General features: G+C 43.2%; 1 protein-coding gene across 13 annotated transcripts in view; it reads left to right on the plus strand.

Annotated features, from left to right (window-relative positions):
• plekha6 (pleckstrin homology domain containing, family A member 6) overlaps positions 1–25,708 on the plus strand; it is a 191,807-nt gene that overhangs the window by 121,576 nt on the left and 44,523 nt on the right. For 9 of the 13 annotated variants that reach the window (XR_003220236.1, XM_025907519.1, XM_025907513.1 and 6 more), the window contains one exon: positions 18,949–19,049. Coding sequence is in view for 8 of the 13 variants with exons in the window: in XM_025907519.1 (XP_025763304.1) it covers positions 18,949–19,049 (101 nt within the window). In the remaining 5 variants the exon portion in view is untranslated. Of the gene's footprint in view, positions 1–18,357; positions 18,531–18,948; positions 19,050–25,708 lie in introns of those variants that run through there. The other 4 variants (XM_025907522.1, XM_025907520.1, XM_025907521.1 and 1 more) reach the window with 1 other exon arrangement.

The following is a 25,708-nucleotide window of genomic DNA, read 5'->3' on the forward strand; positions in this document are numbered from 1 at the left end:
ACTGCTTTAAATACACTTATTCTCTTTACTCTTTACTTATTTTCAACGTTTCATTATCTTTACTTCAACTTATACTTTAGTTCTCATGAGATTTTCACCAAAATCAAAACAGACCTTTACCAGTAATTTCAGTGAGTAAACTTTTAATTTGGAATATCCAAATGGCACATTTTGGAAATAATTCAACAGGTAGTGCCTTACCTTTGAATAAGCCGGCTTATGTCCACTCACTTCGACCACTGACTCGTGTCTGCTCGTTCGAGCGCCTCGGACCCTCTCGGTCTCAACCTCCAACTCTCTCTACTCAACCCTCGGCCAATGCACCAAATGTTACGGGTCCGAAATTGAGGACGAGAGTAAAACAATGATGGTCCAAAAGAGGTCAATCAAACAATTGATTTTAATGAATACACGCAGCGTGGGGAGATGTAAACTGCAAAACATCAGTTGTAAATCCCCACCCAAAAATACACTTCAGATTGCTTTTATAACATCAGGGTATTATGACGCCCCCTCATGCGTTTACAAGCACATAGTTTGCATCTTAAGAACATTATTTGCCTCTTCTACAGACACTGATCTATTCTAAGAGATAAATGCAGACACAGAAGTTCCCCTTTCTGGCATCCTCTTTCAAATATGGTGATGATCTCAGGCCTTTGAGGTCCCCATGGACTTGTCCTCCTCTTTGCGTCACCTGTTGCTAGGCAAACTCAAATGCAACAAGAAGCTGAATACATTCAGGCCTTCACTCAGCCACTATTTTACTGTAGCAATATACTCAGCATATAAGCTTTTAAGATTATAGATTTAACTCAACGATTTAAAGTGGTTATAACTGCACCTGTAATAAACATGTTAATATTTGATTATGATAACCCCTGTAATACAAATTATAACTTAACGCCAGCAACTTCAATAAATGCTTGGATGAAATGATAATTAATACAATGATAAAGATGATGGTTATGTAAAATAATCCCTGTAATTCCACAGAACCCACTAGCTGTATGTGTGTCTCGTCCTTAAATGCTCTCTCATCTCACCCGTTGCACTTCTGACCTTTCACCAGAACAGAGGCTCATCCTTACATGTAATAACCTAACTGGAACTATATATGTAATATGTTGAATAAATGTTTTAATCAAGAACCTCTACTAAAAGCTTAATCAAAAGATATAAAAGTATAAAAGATAATAGCATCATCGAAACTGCTCCTCAGACTAACTTTCACTCAGACTCTGGTTTCGGTTTCACTTCCTGCAAAGCATGTATGTCATGGTCCTGGGTCCTTTTGACCCAGCGTTTTGTGTTTTCTATTATTGTACTTTTGGTTCTGTTCTTTCTCGGTTAGTGTTCATTCTTTTCTACCCGTGAATCCCTGTGTTTAGTCTGTGTCATTACGTGTATGTGTTTCCTGTTTTACTTTGAAGGTCTGCGTCTGATGTGAGTGTTTTCAGTTTGCCTCCTTTGTCTCGTCAGGTTAATCTTTCCCAGCTGTGTCCCCCACCTGTGTGTAATCTCCCTGTGTTCTCTGAGTGTATTTCAGTCGTGTCTTTTGTCTTAGTGATTGCTGGTTCGTCTGCGTTGTTGCCCCTCGGTCTCCCTGCGTCTCTCCCTGTGTATTTCCCCGGACCTCCCCGCATCTGCGTTCTGGTTTGTTTTGTTAGTATGACCCAGTTTAGGTTTTAGTTTCTTTTTCCCAGTACCTTTGTCGTTTGTTGTTCTTCCTTCAATAAATACTCACCTGCACCTGAGCTGCTGTTTTGGTCCTAAAATAATTCCACACGGCTTGCACCCGCGAACCGTGACAGCGTAACTTCAAAAACATGTAACTTCCTGTCTTATTTTGGCACAGAGTTACTCAGCGTTAGGCCTTTTCTTTCACCATGCAGTCTGCATATAAACATTTAAGATTATAGATTCAAAAGCATTTCGGGTTATAGATTCAACTCCACATTTTAAAGTGGTTCTCACTAAACCTGTAATAAAGGCTAATATGATACCAATATATTTGAACATCTGAATGCAATATCACTATTAATAATAAAATGGTAATGATGATTCTAAAAAATAGCAGCAAATAATAGCAGCAAAATATCTTTCTACTCTTCACAGTACTTATCCTTCAATAGAATGCAAGGAGTCTGTTGGCCAATGGCCAGGAGTTTAAGCATTTCATCACACAACATAATGTTAAACCAGATGTCATTTGTGTACAGGAATCTTGGCTTAAATCATCTTTGGATTTTGTGTTGTATGGGTATAATGTAATAAGAAATGACAGGGACCGTGGTGGAGGGGGGGGATGTGCAACATTTGTCAAACACAACATCCCATACAGACTCCTGGGTAAAGCTAATGACTTGGAGCATATTGCTATTGAGGTTTGGGACAGGAAAGGACCAAATGGTCCAGGTTATTTGGTGCAGGGATTTTGATGCCCATAGCAGAGTGTGGGGAGGTACACACACAGATCCTAATGGTAATGTAATTGAGGAATTGATGGAAACATGAATTGGTGTGTCTGAATGTGTGACAAAGTGGGTGAGAACACCATTTGTCCACATTCTTAGTTAACATTCTTGTTTTGATTTAACCATATTTCATATGTAGTCTGCAATAGGCAAACATCTACTATCCCAGGTTAGTTTATGTTTTGCACTTTTACAGATTATATTTCACTCACTGGGCCCACGTCCTCATTTTAAGTTTGAAAGCGTTTTAGTAGGTAAAGGTGAATGCTTTGACATGAATTGAGCTGCGGTTTGGTGAAGGCCTCGAAGGGGACTAGCGATGGCTCCCGGGCCTGGCAGATCCCCATGTACTAAATAGAAGTGAAGAAGTTGAAGAATGGAGAAGAAGGAGGGAGGGAGGGTGGGGCACCTAAATGAGAATGATTGGCTTGCAGAACTGGGGGAACCTATATAGATGACAGCTGGAAGGAGCGTGTTTGGAGGCGTGGTCCTGCTCCTGAAATTCCGATACATAATCTCCAAAATATAACATCTTGGTTTAAATCAATTCCTACAAGTTTGTTTTAGTTAACATGTTATTTATTTCAACTGTTAATGTGTTTAGTTTAAACTTACCTTACCTACCTGTCTCCCAGAAACAAAAGGAGGAAATGTAGTTTTACTTCCTGTTTTATAGCTTATGGGTTAATCTGAGGTCACAGGATGAGACCAAGTGCAGAAGGGGAAGAATTCTTGTAATTTAATAAAGTTGATTTTAGAGTGTTTATGGAGAAATAGATTTATTTTTGTAATATGCATTGATTACACCACAGAGTTCATGTTGCTAGTAAAGAGTAGCAGTAGAGGTTTGAGTATGATAATGTTCATCTTACCTACTGAATGGAATAGTCCAGAGGGTAAATTGTTTGGTTAAGTGGACTATATAAGCAGAAGAACTCAGGTGTTCAGGGAGGAAGGATCAGGTCAGTGTAGCTGTGTGCATTTTGACCTTAATTTCTGTTGATTTAAGTTCAGTTATGTTTATTTGAACTGAGTTAATTATGGAGTTGGGTTTTTTATTTATTTTTGTAAATACTGGTTAGTCACAAAATGGTGAATAAATCACTTGCTACACTGGACAGCATCTGTCTCCTGCACTTCTTTGGCCGCTTAAGTCAAGTCCTACCACAGAATGATGGCAGTGAAACCAGATGTAATGTTGTTAATGGAATGGAGTCTGTATTAGGTTTAACTCTGGTCTCAAATGTCCTTGCAGGAATTAGTCAGTGGACTGTCAGAACAGACACTACTGTAGGAAGTGATCATTATGCTGTTTGTGATGTTGGAGGTAAGATACAGGTAAGTCTAAGAGAGGTGCATAAGAAGTGGTGTTTTCATAGGGCTGACTGGACAAAGTTCCAAAAATTATGTGAGGAAACAATTGACAAGGTTGATAGTCTCCCATATGGAAAAGAAATAGTAAAAACTTATAAAAGACTTGCATCAGATGTGGCCTACTTCATATAGTGAATCATATAAGGTTTATATGATTTACTCATGAAAGTGGCTACTTTCTCATTACTTTCATATATTGTTTTAGTAAGTATCCAAAACATACAAGTTTCATTCATATAATTTTTCAAGGGATCTTATATCTGTTTTCACTCTTGTATGCTTTTCATACAAGTTTCACACAAGACAGATACAAACTTTATAATATGTATATTGTTGCAAAAGCAGTTTCACCCCGGTTCGTATATTCGTCAGGCCTCCAGAAAGAACACCGGGACTCAGTAGTCAATTAACAATACCTTTATTAATACACACTTATTGATTATACCTTCTAGAAGGGAGATGTACAGAACCCCGGACTTTCTCTGCAGATCTCAACTCCTTTGTCTGTTACATGCAGTTTTGTATAAGTGACCCCCCTTCTAATCCCTCTACGAGGTGCCATAAAATGAAGTGCTATGTTTACCTACTTTTACTTGTGTGTGTGCGAGCACGTGAATGCCTACATGTGTGCGTTCCTGCGTGTCTATGTGAGTGCACGTGAGTGAGTGTGCATGTGAATGTGTGAGTGTATCAGTTAAAACACTGTGGGTATGTGTCTCTTCCTAGGGGCCATAAATACCATCTCCCCTCCAGACCACAGTTATCAAGTTACAATATTGAGACCCCCACACAGGTATCCTCTGGGGAATTTCCACTCAGCATTAACTCCTCTTTGTCTTACTTTCACAGTTCAACTGGGGAGGGTCTCCTAAGATCTACTCCTAAGTTCATGACACAGTCAGGCCTTTATTTATATCCAGGGCAGTGTCAGTGTCTCTACCATAATTCTACATTCTATCTTAACACATTTCTAAACTCTAAAACAAACTAAACATTCCTACATGTCTAAACTCTAAAATAAGCTAAACATTTCTACAATATATATCTTTTCCATATGGGCTGGTAGCGTTGATCAAATGAATAATCAGTTCATTGAAGTAATTATGGTAGCCGCCAAGGCCTCAATCCCGACACGTAAAGGCAAAGAAAGTAGATCTTTGGTGCCATGGTGGACAGAGGAATGTCAAACTGCTGTTAAGGAAAGGAACAAGGCGTTTAAATTTTTCCAAAGAACCCTTAATATGCAAGCTCTTATTTCATACAGAAAAGCAGTGGCGGTGGTTACGAGAACAGTAAGACAAGCAAAGCGGAGAAGCTGGAGATTGATCTGCTCTAAAATAGGGAGGACTACTCCAGTGGGGGATGTCTGGGGCATGGTCAGAAGAATGTGAGGTGACCGGCGGGAATGGGATTCCCCAGTTTGATTGATTGATTGAATCTTTATTTTGAACATGTTGAAAAAGAACAACAACATAGAATTAAAAAGAGACAAACAAACAAAGCAAAACAAAAGGAAAAAGAGCAACTACACCTACAAATAACGTTCATGTCCAAAAAGGAGCAGGAAGAAGCATAATCTTATTTAATCCCACCCCCTTTCCACTATCTAATAATCAATAGACTACAGAAATACCTCCTTACAATTACATTATATTTTACATGTATATACACATTTTCAATAACCCCAGTAACACCTCAAAGGATACACAACCCACAGATATATATACCCATACCAACATACCCGTGCACCCGCACACACATGAGAATATTGGACAAGAACACCCTATCAAATCTCTACCTCCTCCCTGTACCCTGCAAAAACTACATCCTTAAACCGCTGTTTAAACTGCGCCGTGCTCAGACATTGCTTCATTTCTTTACTTAGTCTGTTCCACAGCTTCACTCCACACACAGATGCAACAACTTTTTAATGTTGTAGGATACAAGGATGTTTTAAATTTAATTCCCCCCTCAAATTGTATCCCCGTTCCCTTTTAGAAAATAATTTTAGAATATTGTCAGGAAGTAGGTTGTTTATTGCTTTATACATAATTTGAGCAGTGAGAAAATGAACCAGATCTGTGAATTTTAGAATTCACAGATCTGGTGGACCGAATCAGCAGTGGACCGAATTTTTGATTTTAACCCTCTGGGGTCGTCGGACACACCGGCACGTCAAAATCACATGAGCAATTTAAGACGACACAGCTACAAGATGCAGCGAGTCAGAGTCTCCATTTCAACTTGGGTCGAAAGTGCGGACTTCAACCTATATACCAGTTTTTGAATTGTGTCGATAGGCCACGTAAAACCAGAGTTGTGATAAAAAATACACGTGATATTTTTTTCTGAACAAAACAGTGGTGTTTACAGCGGGAAGAACGGTAAAAACGGCGTTTTCTACAGACAGCGCTAGCAAACACTCTCCGCTTGTGAGTGAAAAAAGAAAAAGAAAAAACACCCCTTCCCTATTGGTGTTAGAGTTTACCATGTCAGCCAATCAAACAAATGATATTGCAACATGTGACATTTGGTTGTTTAGGGAGAAGGGGAAGTTTTTAGGAGTGACACCCGCAACGGAAAGCGGGCGAGCAAAAGAAAGAGAGAGAGCGAGTTTTCATATGTGAGACAGTGATTTTTAGCGTGTTTGGAGGCTGTAGTTAGTTTGTTGTGTAGTTATTGTTTTGTATTGTGTGTCGGTTAGACTGCTGAATTTCATATTTTCTCCAAAAAAAGCCGTCAAAGGTGGATTCCAGTGTTTTCCATGTTCCCACATGGAAAAGTGGACTGATACACCTGCAGTCAGACCTGCAGGGTTTAGGCCTGTGGTGTTCTCCTCTGTCTTATACTGAACACAAACTACATTTTTTGGACTGGCACAAATAATTTGTGTGCCTTCTTATATGATGCAGCACACCTGATTGTTCTGTAAATAGTTTTAAATGGTTATATAAAAAATGCCTGAGGCCTTGGCTGCATTTTTAGGTAAATAGTACCATATAACTTTGTTGTTTGCAAAACCTGTGCATAAGTTTTAGAAATGTACAATTTCTATTTGCATTTCAAGTTATGAAAATGATTCGTTAAACATGTTTGTGGGTTTTACAGTAAAAAATATAACTTTTTTTCTACTCGGATTTTGAATTTTTTGTCTGAATTTAGATCAACTGTGCTAATATAGTATACCGAAATGAAAAGATAACTCAAATTTCAGATATTTGAGGTTGTTCTGAAAATAATGATACCAAACAAGACAAGAAAAACATATTTTAAAGGTGAAATATAGAGGTAAAATCAAAAGTAGTCAAAAGCGGCCAATTATACCCTGGACCCCAGAGGGTTAAGAATGATGGATTTGTATGATCTCTGTAACCAGTTTTATGGATTATCCTTATGGCCCTTTTTTTAATATAAAGATTGATGATAGCGAACATTTGTAAGTATTGCCCCAAACCTCTGCACAGTAATGCAAATACGGTGCAATCAGGGAACAATAGAGAATGTGGAGTGATTTGTGGTCCAGAATGTTTTACTTTACTTGAAAGAGTACTTGAAGTTTTTTGGTGTGATTATAGATGATAAATTAAACTGGAAGTCGCATATAAATCATATACATAACAAAATTTCAAGAAGTGTTTTAATTTTAATTTCCACAGCATGTTTTATATTTACACATGTGTACAATGTCAATTATTTCTTTTTCCTCCACTGCTGTGAGGAACATTGAGTTAGGGTTCCTATCAATCAGGCATTCACTACAGTCTACAGATGGCAGTAACTTGGGAATTTGTTCTGCCAGATTTTGTCCAATATTTACAAAATAACGATTTAAGCTATTGACCACATCAGCAGTGTTTTTCATAATATTGCCATTGTCAATAAAATATTGAGGATAACTTTGTTGTCCAGAATTATTTTTAAAACATCCCATATTCCCTTCATATTATGTTTATTGTTGTTCAATGTTTTACTATAATACTCCTTTTTACATACTCGTATAATATTGGTCAACTTATTTTTGTATTTTTTATATTTATTTTCAGCATCTTTTGTTCTTTGTTTTAGGAATTCCCTATAGAGTGTATTTTTCTTTTTACATGCATTTTGTAAACCCTTAGTGATCCATGTGTCAGGATGATGTCGTGGATGAGAGAAGGAGGACCCAAACGCTGGACTCACAGGTTGGTAGGTGAAGGTCGGTGTTTATTGTCAACGGAGTAAACAAACAGAACTGAAGTAGGACAGGGCTGGCTGGGTGGACGACTGACCGGATGAATGAATGAAGGACTGACTGGCTGGCTGAAAGACAGAATGGCTAGCTGACTGAACACAGGCGGAAGCGACAAGATAACATCACAAGAACATCAATGACACGACAAAGAACTGGAGGAAACTGAGGACTTAAATACACAGACTGATGAGGATGATAATGAGAGACCGGTGAGTACACAGCTGAACATAATCTGGCTAACGACACGAGGTGAGCTGACATAGGAAAAGCAGGAAGTGAAAACATTGATATGGCAACAGAAATAAAACGTGACAAAACTGAAAACACTGGGTCACCGACCCAGGAACCCTGACAGTACCCCCCCCCTTCAAAGGCCGGCACCCGACGGCCGAAAGAGAGAAGGACCAGAACAGGGAGGGCGGAGGGGGTCCAGGACGGAGGGACAGAGTCCAGGCAAAGACAGGTCAGGTGGGCGGCCACGTGGCCGACGGTGACGCTGGAGTCGATCTGGTGGGCGGCCGCGAGGAAGACGACGTCCAGAACATGGCCTGGGTGCCGGCGTGGCAGCCGCAGGACCAGGCGAGGCTAACGCCGAGGCAGAAGCTGGACCGTGCGAAGCCGAGGCTGGACCAGGCGAAGCAGAAGCTGGAGCCGAGGCTGGACCAGGCGACGGCATGGGAGCCGGCGGTGGCGAAGCAGAAGCTGGAGCCGAGGCTGGACCAGGCGACGGCATGGGAGCCGGCGGTGGAGAAGCAGAAGCTGGAGCCGAGGCTGGACCAGGCGACGGCATGGGAGCCGGCGGTGGCGAAGCAGAAGCTGGAGCCGAGGCTGGACCAGGAGGCGCGGAGGCCTCTGGCTGGAGACAGGCCGGGCCAGTGGGCGCGGAGGCCCCTGGCTGAGGAGCGGCCGGGCCAGCGGGCGCGGAGGCCCCTGGCTGAGGAGCGGCCGGGCCAGCGGGCGCGGAGGCCCCTGGCTGAGGAGCGGCCGGGCCAGCGGGCGCGGAGGCCCCTGGCTGAGGAGCGGCCGGGCCAGCGGGCGCGGAAACCCCTGGCTGAGGAGCGGCCGGGCCAGCGGGCGCGGAAACCCCTGGCTGAGGAGCGGCCGGGCCAGCGGGTGCGGAAACCCCTGGCTGAGGAGCGGGAGAGCTCACAGCTGGCTCTGGATGCTGTGGCTGCAGGTCCGGGAACTGAACAGGATGGTGAATGAGTGACTGGACTACAGAAGACTGGACTACAGACGGTGAGAGAATGGGTGACTGAACTACAGGATGCTGGATGGCAGACTGAACTGGCTGGACAGGCTGGAGGACGGGCGACTGGATGACAGACTGGACAGGCTGGAGAGGACAAGACTGGAGGACAGGAGACTGAGCTACCGGGGCCTGAGGGACAGGAGACTGAGCTACCGGGGCCTGAGGGACAGGAGACTGAGCTACAGGGGCCTGAGGGACAGGAGACTGAGCTACAGGGGCCTGGAGGGCTGGAGCAGGCTGGACTGGAGCAGGCTGGACTGACTGGAGTGGAGGCTGAACAGCAGGCGAGTGAACTGACTGGAGTGGAGGCTGAACAGCAGGCGAGTGAACTGACTGGAGTGGAGGCTGAACAGCAGGCGAGTGAACTGACTGGAGTGGAGGCTGAACAGCAGGCGAGTGAACTGACTGGAGTGGGGGTGCTAAGGGACGAACAGAGGTGGGTGAGGTTGACGACGGAGCTGTGGTTGGTGTGGCTGGTGGCTGAGCTATAGAGTGTGCTAGTGAGGGAGATAAAGCTACAGCCTGGGCTAATAAAGCTGGTGCCTGAGCAGGGGACACCTCAGCTAGCCTAACCAGGGACAGTGCGAGGGCGTGAAAAGCTGGATCAGGCGGTGGATGAAGTGGTGAACTGACAGGTGGAGAGGCTAGCTCTTTCGCGCTTCTAGGGAGGTCAGGCGGGGTTCTGGTTGCCCTCAGCCTGGGCGCTGGGACAGGCACGGGAGGTGGCTGGACACCAGTCACCCCCACCCGAGAGACAGGAGCAGGTGTGGAGGTAGACTGGGTCGCAGCTGCCCTCCTCCTGGGAGCTGGCACTAGTGTAGGCTGGGCCCTAGTCATCTGAGGAGGTGAAACGGCTGAAGAGGAAGGCTGAATCTGGGTCACCGTGCAGGTAGGAAATGGCTGAGTGATGGGTGTGGAAATAGTGACTGGGTGTGTGATACTGGCAGGTGTATCAGGGATTGTTCTGGTCTTCCTGCCATCACTATTTACAGTCTTTGGGGGAGCAGAGCAGAAACAATCCTCCCAGTCCACTTCATCCTCTAGGAGGGAAGTTCCCCATGAATCAGAAATGAGTCCTTTATGCGTTTTGAGTGGACGATTGGATGAAGGGTGTGGAAAACAGTCACTGGAACTCACCACCGGGAGTTGCTGAGAATAGTCCAATTTATGACGGCGTGTGCGCCGCTTTCTCCGGGAAGAGGAAGCGGGCGGGGTGAACAGCTGAGCCTCTGGCGCGGGAGCCTCCGTTGAGCCGAGGTGGGAGGCATCGCCGCTGTGCCGTGGCGAAGTGGAAGAGCCGGTGAGTGAGACGGCTGGCGGGCGAGCGAGGAGCGGAGCGGCGGGAGAGCGAGCAGCCGAAGCTTGGCCTGTGACGCCCACTCTCCGCGGCGAATGCTCCGATGCAGGTGAGGCAGCAGGTGGAGAACCGCGGCGTCTCCGAGGCCCGCCCAGAGCCAGACGAGTCCCCTCAAAGACATGCTCTCTCTCAGCGAAGAGCTGCTGTTTCCCCCTGAGCTCCTCCGTCCAGCGAAGGAGCGCTGTCTCCTGCCGCTCAAAAGGTTCCGAGTCCGCTGGGTCCACAACGCGGGGTCGTGTCATTCTGTCAGGATGATGTCGTGGATGAGAGAAGGAGGACCCAAACGCTGGACTCACAGGTTGGTAGCTGAAGGTCGGTGTTTATTGTCAACGGAGTAAACAAACAGAACTGAAGTAGGACAGGGCTGGCTGGCTGGACGACTGACCGGATGAATGAATGAAGGACTGACTGGCTGGAAGACAGAATGGCTAGCTGACTGAACACAGGCGAAAGCGACAAGATAACACCACAAGAACATCAATGACACGACAAAGAACTGGAGGAAACTGAGGACTTAAATACACAGACTGATGAGGATGATAATGAGAGACCGGTGAGTACACAGCTGAACATAATCTGGCTAACGACACGAGGTGAGCTGACATAGGAAAAGCAGGAAGTGAAAACATTGATATGGCAACAGAAATAAAACGTGACAAAACTGAAAACACTGGGTCACCGATCCAGGAATCCTGACACCATGGTCTATCTGAATATTTGTGCTTCCTGTTGTATTTTATTGTTGGACAGTTTTTATCGTAAAATGGTCGTTACCAGGCTTAGTTGCGTTCTAACTTCATGCCAACAAAACTTTGTAACAGATCAGGAAAAAGTAGAGGTTATGGTAAAAATGTTTGCTAAGATTCATAGCTCTGATAACATATTGGTGTTGGGAAAAGACAGAATGTGCCAAACTAAAACATGGTATTCGGAGGCTCTAGTAAGAAAGGCGCATATAGACAGTAGTTTGGATGCATTGTTTTCGCTGGAGGAAATGGTGAGGGCGATTAAGAAAACAAAGCCCACAGCCCCTGGAAAAGATCTGATTTGTTATTTAATGTTGAAGAACCTTGGTATGAAAGCACTTAAAAACTGCTTTATTCAGTTAATACAGTTTGGATTAAGGGAGAGCTCCCAAGTACTTGGAAGCAGGTGTTATTGTGCCAATAAGAAAGCCCGGGAAGGATCCATCTAAATCAGATAGCTACAGACCAATTGCTCTTACCTCAAATGTGTGAAAGTTGATGAAACGTATGATAATGGTAAGACTGTCCTTTGAACTGGAGAGACAAGGTGTCACAGTTCTGGGTCATTTTGACCCAGCTTTTTCAGTTTCTTATATTTTGGTATATTTCTGTATTATGATTAATGTTCTGGTTCTATTTTGATTATTATTCTAGATTTAGTTCAGTGTCAGTCTGCGTCCTTGTAAATTGTTTCTTGTTTCCTGTTTTACTTTGAAGGTTCGTGTCTGGTATCAGTGTGTTCAGTTTTACTTGCCTCCTTTCTCGTTAGCCCTATCCCTCCCAGCTGCGTTTCCCTCTTGTTTTCCATTGATTTCCTGATTACTCCCCTGTGTATATAAGCCCTGTGTTTCCTTTGCTCTCTGTCGTGTCGTTAATGTCTGCTCACCCTCATTCCTCCCCTGTGTGTTCAGTTTGCCTGCCTGCTTGCTAGCTTGGTTTTGTATTTCCAGTTCAGTTTAGTTCAGTTTGTGCACAGCAATAAAGCTGCTTAAGTTCACCTTTTTGTCTCTGCATTCGTGAGTCCTGCATTTTGGGTCCTCTCTGCCTGCCTGCCAGCACACAGTCCTGACAGAACGACGCGACCAGAACCTGGACCCAGTGAGCTCGTCCCGAGAGAGCGATCTCGCCCGCATCATGAGCCTGGACAGGTGGATTTCCCACACAGAGAATATTAAGGCGATGGTGTTGGGAATAAACGCTATCGAGGCGATTCTAGAAAGGAATCATCATTTTCGCCAGCTCTCGGGATTAATGGACGTTATTAATGAGCTGCATCGAGCCTGGGAGGCGATTCAAGCTCGTGACCGAGCCGCCTTCCCGGATTTCACGCCGAAGCAGCCGCAGCAGCAGTGGACCGAGTCCATTGCGATGCAGCAGCGGTGAAAGGAGAAGCTCCCCACAGTGCGGCCGCGGGCGCTATAGCAGGAAGATGACCCTACGCCGCCTCCGCGGATTAACCCGCTTTCCACATCTGGCTCCGACCATTGTTCGCCAGCTTTTTTCCTTCCGGCAATGTGGTCGGACGATGAGGAATCGGCATCAACCTCTCCGTCATTACCAGCCTCCTCTGAAATCTCCACTCCCACTCCCAGGAGGAATTGTTGTACCTTGCCACAGCCACACTCCAGTTTCTCACCACAACAGTCGACAATCGTGAGTAACCTCGACTGTTTTCCTTGCTCTCCTTTGGGGAATAAAAATGAAAAGTACTGTGTGTGTCCTGCTCCATCCGAGCCTGGGTTTACCCTCTCTGAGTCTGCTAAAGTTGTGGCTGTCACCCCAGAGACAATTAACCTCAGCCCAAAGGATAAAAAGACTGTTTTGTTGTCTGAGCTGCCACCTCAAGAGACTGTTCATTATGCGTCTGAGTGTTTTGTTTTTCGGACTACTGACACTCATTTAAAGACATGTTGTGGTAATGTTTGTGAAACAAAGAATTCCACGTCTTTACTTCAGTTAGCTGCCCCGCTGCCACTAGCCCGGTCTCCAGTGCCACCTGCTCAGCTGCCACTAACCCAGTCTCCATCGTCCCCGCTACCTGTAGCTCAGTCTCCAGTGTCCCCGCTGCCTGTAGCTCAATCATCTGTTCCACCACCAGTTTCATTCTCACCTCAACCGTCACTCCAGCCTTTAGCAGCCCAGTCTCCTCCTGAGCCGCCCCCTTCACTCATTCATACCAAACAAAAAGACGCACTCATTAAGACTGTTCTGTTCCCTCAAAAGCTGGTCTTTCTAGAGACTGGAACTCTCCCCAGGGCCTCCCCAGAGGCTGACCTTCAACCCTCAGCTGACTCTGGACCCCTGGAAACCAAGAAGCTAGCACAACCCATTTTACCTGAGAACTATGAGCCCTCTCATAGGGCAATCATTCTCCGCTGAGAGCTCAGGAGAATTAACCCAGTCACCTCCGCCCTCTGTTGGGAGTTTCTGTGAACTCTTTCAGCCAACATAGGACTGCACCTTGTCATCGCTGCCTGAGCCAAACCAATGTGCTGCTCAGCTCCAGTCAGCGTCAAACCTGCCAGAGGTCCCCGCACCTGCATTTTGGGTCCTCTCTCCCTGCCCGCCAGCACACAGTCATGACACAAGGGGCTTTGGCCAATTATCAAAGTGGTTTCTGGGCAGCCCGAAACACAACTGATGCTATTATTATATTACTTATATATATTATATTACTATTATGTCTTTTTAATTGGCCTGCACTTTTCTAGAGTCTGTTTTGGCAGTGTTTTTTGACATATAAAAGGCATATGATATGTTGTGGAGGGATGGGCTTTTAATCAAGTTGCATAAGCTGGGTATTGGTGGCAGGACATTCAGTTGGATCCGAGACTTTCTATCTGGTAGGAAGATCCAAGTGCGAATTGATCTACAATTTCTAGTCAGTGCACGGTTGAGAATGGAACGCCACAGGTTAGTGCGATTAGTCCCCTGCTTTTTGTCATAATGATTAATGATGTTTTTTCTGTTGTACCTGAGGGAATTGGCAGGTCTTTGTTCGCTGATGACGGTGTGTTATGGAAAAAAGGAAGTATTGAATTCGGTTCTTTTATCTGAATTGAATGTGCCACAAACAGGACTTTAATATCACCAACCATTCCCATTTTATTACGGTGTATCCATATAAATGGCCCACCCTGTAGTGTGGGGAATAAAAATGAATGTCACCCAAGGTCCTCTGCATATGGTAAACCTACATTTGCCGTTAAAGTCGCCGTGTGCCCACGCTTACCAGTTGAAGCACTTTCCTTCATTCTTGGTAATGACCTAGCTGGTGGGCAAGTTTTTCCTGCACCAGAAGTTTTTGATGTCACTGCTCTTGCTGCTGATTCGGTTTCCCCCTCTTCCGATGTGTTTCCTGCGTGCACAATTACACATGCGCAATCTCGTAAAATGGGTGAGATTGTGGAATTGTCGGGGTCGTTTATGGCTACACTTGATGAAGACGACTCTTTTGTGTCACCCACTGATTCTGCAAAAATGTCCAAATGTGATGTTCCTGAAATGATTCCTGCAGACATTAATCAGAGCTTAAACATGACGAGAGAAATGTTGATCAGAGCACAGCAGTGTGATCCTTCACTGGTGCCTTGTTTTTTCTCTGTTGTGGACAGAGAGGGATCTAAAGCTCCCGTAAAATATTTCATGGAGAAGGGTGTGGTGTTGAGATCTTGGTCTCCTGACTCAACTGATTTACATAGGTTCTGGTGCCAAAGGAATATAGACTTCAGATTCTCAGTCTCGCGCATGATGCCAGCTGGGCATGACATCTTGGTGTCAAAAAGAGGCGTCACTGTATGCTATGTAACTTCTTTTGGCCTGGACTAAAATCAGATGTGGTGAAATATTGTCAGTCATGTCATAGATGCCAGGTAGTGGGAAAGCCAAGTAAACCGATCCCACCAGCACCTCTTCACCCAATTCCAGTGCTTGGTGAACCGTTTGAGAGAGTTCTATTGGACTGTGTGGGCCCGTTGCCCGAAACAAAATCAGGCCATCATTACTTATTAACGGTAATGTCTGCCGCCACTTGTTTTCCCGGAGCAATTCCATTACGCACATTAAAGGCAAAGAACATTGAGAAAGCCCTCACAAAATTCTTTTCACATTTTGGTTTACCCAGAATTTTTCAAACTTATCAGGGAACAAACTTTATGTCAAAAGTATTTGCTCAGGTTTTGAAGGAGTTAATCCCTAGTAAATCCTAGGGATTCCTGAGTGGTTTATCTGGCTGACTTAGTTTTTGGACACGCGGTCCCCTGCAACTGCTTAAGGAAAAATGGTTGTCAGAGTCGCATCAAGTCGGACATAATGTGTTAGATTATGTTTGCAGTTTTAGAGAGCGCCATTTCCACGCATGTCAGCTGGACTGTGAAAACTTACCCAAGGTAACATGAAAGCCCGGTATGACAAAAAGTCGGTTGTCCGAAATTTTGCTCCTGGTGAAAAAGTTCTGGCGTGGCTCCCTTTAGTTGGGTCTGGTCTCCATGCTCAGTTTTCTGGTCCCTATGAAGTGGACACTGAGGGTTTGCCACATTAACATGCTTAAATGCTATTTTTCCAGAGAGGACGCAGCAGGTGACAAAACCTCTCCCGTTGCGCCTGTCTCTGTGTGTTCGGCACCACCATTATATCATCTGCAAGATGATGACTTGATGGAGAAGAGTGGTTGTATGCCCATGGCCCGTTTGAGAAACTCAAAAGTGTTGGAAAACTTAGAATCTTTTCTATCGCATCTGTCAGATTCCACCCTCTCATCACCCAACTAAGGCTACGTTCACACTGCAGGCGAAAGCGCATCAAATCTGACATTTTTGACCCTATGCGACCCATATCCGATCATGGTATGACAGTGTGAACGGCACAAATCCGATATTTTCAAATCCGATCTGGGTCACTTTAGTATGTGGTACTGAATCTGATACATATCCGATGTTTTAGAAAGCGACTGCTGTGTGAACGGTCATGTCGCATTAAATCCGTCTTTTACGTCACTGACACAAGACAGACGCCAATTATCAGCGCCCGAGAAGACATCGCGAACACTTCCTGGCCATCCCGTGTAGATGTTAGTGAAACTGTTGGGAAGACAACGTTGGAGAAACGTGAACACTTTTATTTGTACTGTATAATCTGCAGATTCTGACAGAAATCTGCAACTATCCTTTGAAGCACCGCTCCTCTAAAACAGCAATAAGGATAATTATCAGGTTATTTACATTATTATGTAAATAACAAAATAACTTAAAGCAAAAATTGGGAAACGTAAAGTCCGAAGTCTTTATATTAAGGGCCATCAGTCAAACAATACTGTTTGCTCTGGGTCTAAACAGAGCGCGTTGTGTGTGACGTCTTCTTTTGCACATGCGGGCCGCTTTGAGGGTTCACACTAGAGCGCGTTTGCTGTCGCATTTTATTTGTAGTGTGAACAAGCAGACAAAATAATCGGATTTGATCAAAAAATCGGAATTGAGCATTAAGACCTGCAGTGTGAACGTAGCCTAAGTGACTCACCACTTGGATGTAATAGGAGGACCATATGGCTGCAAATCTGACGATACATTTACAAAAACATCAACGTTTTTTATCCTTTTGTTTGGTGGCATGGTTTGGTCAGACCTCTGTCACAGAGAAACACTCACTGAATCAGATAGTGAGATGGTCCAGTCGTCTGATAGGTGAGCCACAGTCTTGTTTAGCCTCCCTGTACTCTAAGCAGGTACAGAGGATGGCTTTATCAATCCTTAGAAATGGTTCCCATCCACTAAGGGGTGAATTTCAGCTTCTTTCCTCAGGACAGAGGTTTCTGTTTCCGAGATGCAGGACAAAGCGTTATAAAAACAGCTTTGTCCCTGTTGCTGTCACTGAATTAAATAAGAACTGTTTTTGAATCAAATCATTAAATTACTATATGCTACAGTGAGGTTTATATTTTTACTAGGTATGTGTGTTTTTGAAGGGATGCCAAATGCTATCATTTTTCTGTAAAGCAAATTTACCTTGCCTATGGGTATAAATAAAGTTACCTTGACCTTGTAGGTTTGACCTAGGCTGCAAACCTAGTCAAGGAAACAGTCCTCTTGCCTACCAAAAATCCCAATCTACAGACACTGAAGTATAATCACCTTACCAACGGTGGAGTGGAACTGAGTCCAGCCTCTTCACAGGAGACTAGTTCCAGAAACAAGGATTTGTATTGAGGTGGTCCTACCTTTATTTCCATGGTACCTCTCAACCTCACATACAAGTTCTGGCTTCTTCCTTTACTAACATTAATGTTAATTATTGTCTATGTGATTTTAAAAATACTATACCATACAGTAAGCTGTCCCAGAGAAATTCTGGGACTATTTAATTTGACGTTGCAAAATGTTTTTACTCTTTTTTTTTTTTTTAATTCATTTTGTGCACTGCACTGTTTTTGCATTCATTGTGTTTTCTGTTCAAATAGTTTTGCTTTTTCAACAGTAATATTCCAAATAGAACAAAGTATGTTATTCTATTTGTATAGTACTTTTTCTATTGTATATAGTATTTTATTCTATTTTGTATAGTTATTCTATTCTACTGTTTTTTTCCCTTTTTTTTTTCTTAATTTATACTGCTCTTAACTTGTACTTTCTGCCATGACCAAAAGATTTCCCACATGTGGGATTAATAAAGGTTAAGATCTTATCTTATTGCTCCAGTCTATAAATATAATAAATCAATAAATTTTTCACATATGCATGGGAGCAATGAGCAGAATTGGAGAAGCGCTCAAACATGCAAGCACATGCGTCGCTTGAATCTCATTGGTGCAGGCAAGCAGCAGGTTCAGCTGGCTGGGCTTAGATTCTTGCAACACTTAGTCACATGGGCTGATGATTATCTCACACAAATAGGCACACAGAGCAGGGATCTGTGTATTCTGTGATTGCACAAGCCCTTCCCCCTCCCTTTAGAGCTCTCTCCCTGTCGCTCCCTCCGTCTCTCTGCTTCCCTGCCCTTTTCTGTTGTCTCTATTTTTCTCTGTAGTGCACGCCTACACATAAAGGCACACACTCAGCCAAAGCAAAATTGTCGGTGCGCAGCTACATTCGCGATTTAAGAGGTAGGAAAACACCGATTCTTTTTCAAACTACTTAAATTTTCATGTGTTTTATTATTTAGTCAGTGCTGGTATTCCCCTTCTACAGTACGCCTGTTTATCTCCACTGGATACCTTTGTGTATGTGTGAGGAAGAATGTCTGTGCCTTTGTCACTGAATATCACAGGCTCCTTCAGACCATTATGGACCTGTATTGTGGGAAACTTTCAGTGTGGAAGCTGAGGGATTGCTGGGTGTCCTAGAAGAGCAGTTCTCATTCCAGTCATGTTTGGGCTAGACATTCCTGCTTCCTTTTATTGTTTCTTAATCCTACAAATTGTACTAATCCAAGCTGTAACTGGTATTTCTCTCACATATTGGTAGCACTGCTCAAGTGTAATATTCTGCATATTTTTACATTTTAAATATTTTTATTCACAGATGACGAAGAGGATATAGTGTTAGGGAGTCTGCCCCTGCTCAGTTTCCAGATTGGAGGAGTAGAGCCTTCAGAAAACATCACCTGCAAATTTGCCTTTAAGGTCAGTAACTGAAGATTACAAAAGGTTCATATGCAATTGCTTGTTATGCAAGGAATGCATTGTGTATTGAACAGCATAGATCTATTCAGTGACTTTGTAATGTGCAATTGTTGCAATAAATGCATTGGTTCTTATATAATGCTTTTCCATCTTAGCAGTCAAAGCACTTTATATAATTCGCTTCACTCTCCCATTCATACATAAGTATGTATTTTTTATCTAAGTGCTTATAGCTAACATTCACGCTTCAACAGATGCATCCGAGAGCAACTTAGTTAGTAGGTTAGTATCCTGGTAATCGCCAACCTTCTGATTAGTAGATGACCTGCTCTACCTCCTGAGCTAAAGCCACTTCTGTAGTCTTTAGTCTGTAGCTTAGTGGAAAGCAAATATAACTTGGTTCTTTGTATTAGTGTGCTTTGCCTTAACTTATACAACTGATTAATGAAGGTCTTTAGAAAGGTTCTCTTTAGCACAAGATGATTTTTATAATGAAATAGGCAGCTGTTATAATATTCCATATAGTGGGAGGGTTGTTACCTGTTCTGAGTGATAACAGTTCCTCACAGGACAGTTGTTTTAACCCCTGAGCTCCCTTGTGCAACAAAACATCTCATTGCAAAAATTGGGATTTGGGAATGTTGGAACTTTGTTGTTTTTTTTGCCTTGGCGTAGTGAAGGGTGTTGATTTGGTACTGGCTAATAAAAGCTGAATAGCCTTGGGCTGAGTTAACTTTTACATCATAGTGAAATATTTATGCTTTATTTTCATTTAAAGAAAAGACTTGGGATTAGAACAATGGGTTATTATTCAAAATATATTTGGTTATTTTAATCTTTGTTTTCAGCTTTTACTGCATTCACTGTTTTCTTTTTCACTTTTCAGAAGTGGCTAGGCTTTTCTGTCACTCTTTCTCTTGACTAGTGCAAAGTCTGGCTCAAAGTCCAGTGTATGTGGACTGTGGCCCAGTGTGTACACACACAAACAAAAGCACATGTAGGTTTTTTACTGCGTGGAGACAGACTGCTTTTTTTCTTCTAAAGAACAAGAACTGAAAAAGCTTTTTGTATTCAGTGTTGTTACAGTACTTAGTACTGTTGACTCTTTTCATCATAACTAAGGTATTTGGTTTTGAGTGTACAGAGTCCATACAGTTAAATAATAGCAGGACCATCAGTGGCATGAGTGGTGTACTTGACCAGTTCAGTCAAACTAAGTTTTTTTTTTTTTTGTCTGGTTATTCCTGTTGCAAAGAGTCAATTAAAAAGAACACATAATTGTAACTGTTGTTTTCACATTTACAGAAGCATGCGAGAGGTCATTGCTGACCATTTTCAGTGTAGCTAGATTTTTTTCCTTGTTAATAACAAAAATAGATTGGTGAATATGTAATAAAATCTTTCTGTTATGTTCATCAAAGTCATCATTTTGAAACCATGGACATGCACACCAAAATTTCAGGTCCTTCAGTTCTTTGTGTAGTTTTTATGACATAGCTGCATCTGGCTGGGTATGTGTTTAAGTATGTGACAGATAATCAAGGCATTTCAGTTATTTATCAGCATGGTTCAAATATCAGCTCAACTAGCAAGCTATTGAAACCTGTTTTACCAGCAGATTTACCACCTTCCTGTACAGTGGTGTGAGTTAACCTACGCTACATTTAAGGGTTTCAGTAAAGTTGAGAAATGTGCAACTAAAAGTTATGTTTCATCCCAGAGTTCAAGCCAAACCAAAATTATTATATTTTAATAGATTTATTTAAATTCAAATGTCAAAGCACTTTATACAACTTGCCTTAGCCAAGCACGTCCTTCTACGGAAGTGCTTTCTATCTAATATTCATACATCAGAGGGTAACTTGGTATTAGTATTTTGTCCATGGATATTTGACATGTAGACTGGAGCAGCCAGGGAGGGTGTCAGATTTATTCACAATATCAGCTATTGTGCTAGATTTATCTGAATGTCTTCTGCTGTGGGACTGCATATGACCAACACAGTTAAACTAAGGAGGCAGAAATAGGAGTGGGTTTTAAAAAACAAGTTTCCCATTTCAAATTAACTTTATCTTAAATAAAGCGATATCGATTCATTAAATCTCAAATCGATTGTTTACCATACTTATGGGACCATAAGGCGCACCGCATTATAAAGCGCATTAAATGAAACAAAACAGTCAGATAAGTCAAACTTTACTCAACTCATTCCTCTTGCTTCCTCCACTTCCGTACCATTAATTCATTAACGTTGAATTCTCTGGTAGCTGCTCTATAAACACTGGAACAGCCAGAATTCATAGATAAGGCGCACCAGATTATAAGGTGCACTGCCAATTTTTGAGAAAATTAAAGGATTTTAAGTGCGCCTTATAGTGCGGAAAATACAGTAAATATAAATGGATTTTGCCAGAAATGCCAGAATCTCAGGTTAAAGCTCACAAAACTATTTTAAGGACCACTAAACAGCTAAAACAGTAAATGAGAGCAGTTACACGGATTCAGCACAAAGATGTAAACACAGACCGTGGATCGTTCACCCGATGGCACTTGGATGGCACTGGATATGCCATCTAAGCTAAAAGCCAAGATCTAACAGATTCTGAAGATGCAGGTTTCATCACCAAAATTCACTGAACCAGCAGCAAAAGAAGATCCAAATTACGCTTCACGTTTGATAAACATCGTCATGAATTCCCTCCCCCACAATAAATATCACACTTCCTGCACAGCTCTCTCTCTCTCTCTCTCTCTCTGTGTACTCTACACATCTGCATGCATCTATCCATCCACCCATTTTCTTACATTTATCTGGATCACAGGGGCAGTAATCAAAGCAAGGATACCCAGATGTCTCTCTCTCTCTCTAGCCCACCTGGCCACTGGTGGTACCAAATGGTAGCCTTTGGCCACTTGGTTATGCCTAGAAATTCTGTCCATAAAAACACAGAGCAGAATTGTTCACAAAGGGAAGCCCAGGCAGAGTCCAAAACGCACTGGGAATGAGTCTGATTTTCTAGTTCAAAGGTGGGGCCCCAGTAACCCTACTCCAGGATACACTTGCTTTTTTCTCTCACAAAGGGGTGGACTGAATTGCTCTTTGTCTAGTCCCTCTTCCAGGATCAGTTTGCTTTGGGAGACCCTGTCAGGGGGCGACTGTGATGAATGTACAGTAAATGTCATGGTGGTGCGGGACCCAAATGCGGGACTTAAATGCAACAGGATAAACTCAAAGGAGCAGTTATATTGCTGTGAAAAAATCCAAATGAAACATACAAGGGAAATAAAAACTAAATCTGAAAACTAGAACTAAAACTAGGAACAAACTCGGAAATAACCTGGGGAATGGGACACACGGAGAAACATACATGGGAACATGGGATGATGTGTCAACAGGCAAATGAAAACAGAGGACTAAATATACAGAGGGTAACAAGGGAATGAGAAACAGGAGGGAAACACAGCTGGAGCTAATCTGACATAACAAGACAGGGAGGAAGCAAAACTGAATAAACTAAACATAGGACAAGGGACTATCAAAGTAAAACAGGAAACATGAGTCACACACTAAGACAGGGAAATTTTTTGGTCACGGCAGAAAGTGCAAGAGCAGTAAAAATTAAGAACAAAAGAAAAAAACAGACTAGAATAAGATAGAATAACATGCTATACAAAAAAAAAATACTTTGCTCTATTGGGAAAATTGCACTTGGTACTATAACACATCAGGGAGACAGGGTGAAAGTTATCATTGTGTTTTGGATGCGTGTGTTTGTCTGTCTGCTTGTGTGTGGTCATCTGCAGAGACCATGTTGTAGAGTCTGACAGCAGTGGGAAGGAAAGACCTGCAGAGTCTCTCCGTCCCACACTGTGGGTGCTGCAGCCACTGAAGGAGCTGCTCAGTGCTGTCACAGTCTCATGCATGGGGTGGGAGATGTTGTCCAACAGGGATGACAGCTTAGCCACCATTCTCCTGTCACTCACCACCTCCACTGGGTCCAGAGGACATCCTAGAACAGAGCTGGCCCTTCGGATCAGCCTGTTCAGTCTCTTCCTGTCCCCAGCAGAGATGCTGCCGCCCCAGCAGACCACACCGTAAAAGATGGCTGAGGCCACCACAGAGTCATAGAAGGTCTTCAGGAGTGGGCCCTCTACTCCAAACGACCTGAGTTCATCTGGCTTTATTGTCCAGATGAACACCAAGGTACCTGTAGCTGTCCACAGCCTCAATGTCCATACCTTGGATGTTCAGTGGTTGCAGTGGAGAATGTTTGTGCCTGCAGAAGTCTACCACCAGCTCCTTGGTTTTACTGGCGTTGATCTGGAGGTAGTTCAGCTGGCACCAGTCCACAAAGTCTTGAGTCAGTCCTCAGTACTCCTTGTCGTCCCCATCAGTGATGAGGCCGACTATTGCAGAGTCATCAGAGAACTTCTGCAGGAAGCACTGGGTGGAGTTGTGGGAGAAGTCTGCAGTGTAGATGGTGAAGAGGAACGGACCCAGAACCGTTCCCTGTGGGGCCCCCGTACTGCAGACGACCCTGTCTGACACACAGCCCTGAGTCCTCACATACTGTGGTCGGTCGATGAGGTAGTCCAAAATCCAGGTAGTGAGGTGATGGTCCACTCCAGAGTTCTCCAGCTTGTCCTTCAGAACCGAGGGAAGAATAGTGTTGAAGGCACTGGAGAAATCAAAGAACATGATTCTCACAGTGCTCCCAGCGGTCTCCAGGTGAGCGAGGGAACGATGTAGGAGGTGAATGACGGCGTCATCCACTCCGATGTCAGGTACGTAGGCAAACTGAAGTGGGTCCAGTGATGAGCTCACCAGGGCCAGAAGCTGTAACAGGACCAGCCGCTCCAGGGACTTCAAGAGGTGGAATGTCAGAGTCACCGGTCTGTAGCTGTTGAGGTTTTCCAGAGCTGTGGGACTCTCCTCACCTTTAGGCTCAGGTTGAAGAGGTGCTCCATCACCCCACACAGTTGGTCTGCGCAGGACCTGACGACCCTCGAGCTGATGCCATCTGGACCCGCTGCCTTCTTGGCTTTAATCCTCCTCAGTTCCCTCCTAACCTGGATGGTTGAGAGAGACAGGCTGGAGCCTTGTGTTGGATGTGTACTGGGTGCTGTTGTTGGGGTGGGGAGTAGTGACCGTGGTGAGTTGAGGAGGTGTGAAGTGGCTGAGGTGTCAGAGGTGGAACAGCAGCAGTGGGGGTGGGTGAGTCTGCAGCCGATGTTGGAGACTGCCTCCTGGATGAATCAAACCTGTTAAAGGAAAAAGAGTCAGTTGATTTGTCCGCCTCACATTCCCCACAGGCAGAGAGTTTTGATCTTTGTGACCCGAGATGGTTCTAAGGCCTTTCCAGACTTTATTAACATTATTCTGCTGAAGCTGCTTCTACATCTTCAACAGACATAAGAACATAGCTGACTGGGAAGACAGAAAGAAAACGGATACAGGAGATAAACGAACAAGTAGACAAGCAAGACTAGACATGAAATGTAGGATACAGGCGAGGCACAGTAACAGAAACCTAGGCATTAGAAACTATCAATATAGTCTGAGCAGAATAAACCACCTGGAAATCCAAATGATTAAAGTAGAAACCTAAACAATTCCAGGAAAAGTCTAAGAAACAGAAACACTGGATCATAGACCCAGTACCATGACAGTAAAGGACTGTGTTGGACTGGTCCACAGTGGCTGTGGTGTTCCTAGTCAGTGTTAGGTTACATGAAGTGTAGCTCAGATGAATTTGAATTTAAACGGAACATTCTTAAATTTATTCACAGAATTGAATACTGTTTATTGTGTCTAGTATAAACACAGTATAAACAGTATACTGTAAGTGTAGGGAATGGAGTTGAGCTAAGCTACTTATATCTTATTGAATTCAGTTGTGTAAATCCACTAAGAGAACTAAACCTTTAAGTAGTTTCGTGATCACAGTTGAACAGTTGATCAAAGACTGTGAACAAAAGAAAATCTATTTAAACTCACAAAAGAAATGATTTTGATTTGTGATCATTTCACCATACTGTGTCACTACAACCAATCTGAAGATTTTCCCTCCCATTAAAGCCACTTTATTGCCCTAATATATTACATTTTCTGTTCAGGTGTGGGGGCAAAGTAAAAAAAAAGTTTGTATTCCTATGGACTAATACAGCATTAGGTTTATTTAGCTTTGCAGAAAAATAGCTGGTAGAAATATCCTTCAGAGAACTATTTTTTACTTTCTTACGTTAAATACATTTCAGAGGCTTTACTTATTTTACTTCAGTAAAGAAGTTGAAACAGAATTACTTTACCTTTTACTGGAGTATTTTTTCATGCAAGTATCTGTACTTCATCTTAAGTAAATAATTTCTATACTTTTGCCACCTCTATTTTTAAGATTTGACCGAAAATTGTATCTAATATTCGATTCCTTTTTATGTAACATAAGTACACTTTCTATTTTTGAATATTAGCTCTATTCCTACTCTATCCAGTATTCTCCTGCCCTTCTGATTTGTGGTGAAGTGCTACTATACTAGTATTAGTAATTGTAGTCAGAAGAGATTTGCATATTTCTTGTGAGCAATAGCTTACTTTTCTTTTTCTATCACTCTTTTCAATATATAAATTCCTGTGCTCTCTCATAGTACAAGGCATTTTC

The sequence above is a fragment of the Oreochromis niloticus genome, linkage group LG5 (assembly GCF_001858045.2).
Source record: "Oreochromis niloticus isolate F11D_XX linkage group LG5, O_niloticus_UMD_NMBU, whole genome shotgun sequence".
Lineage (NCBI taxonomy): Eukaryota > Metazoa > Chordata > Actinopteri > Cichliformes > Cichlidae > Oreochromis > Oreochromis niloticus.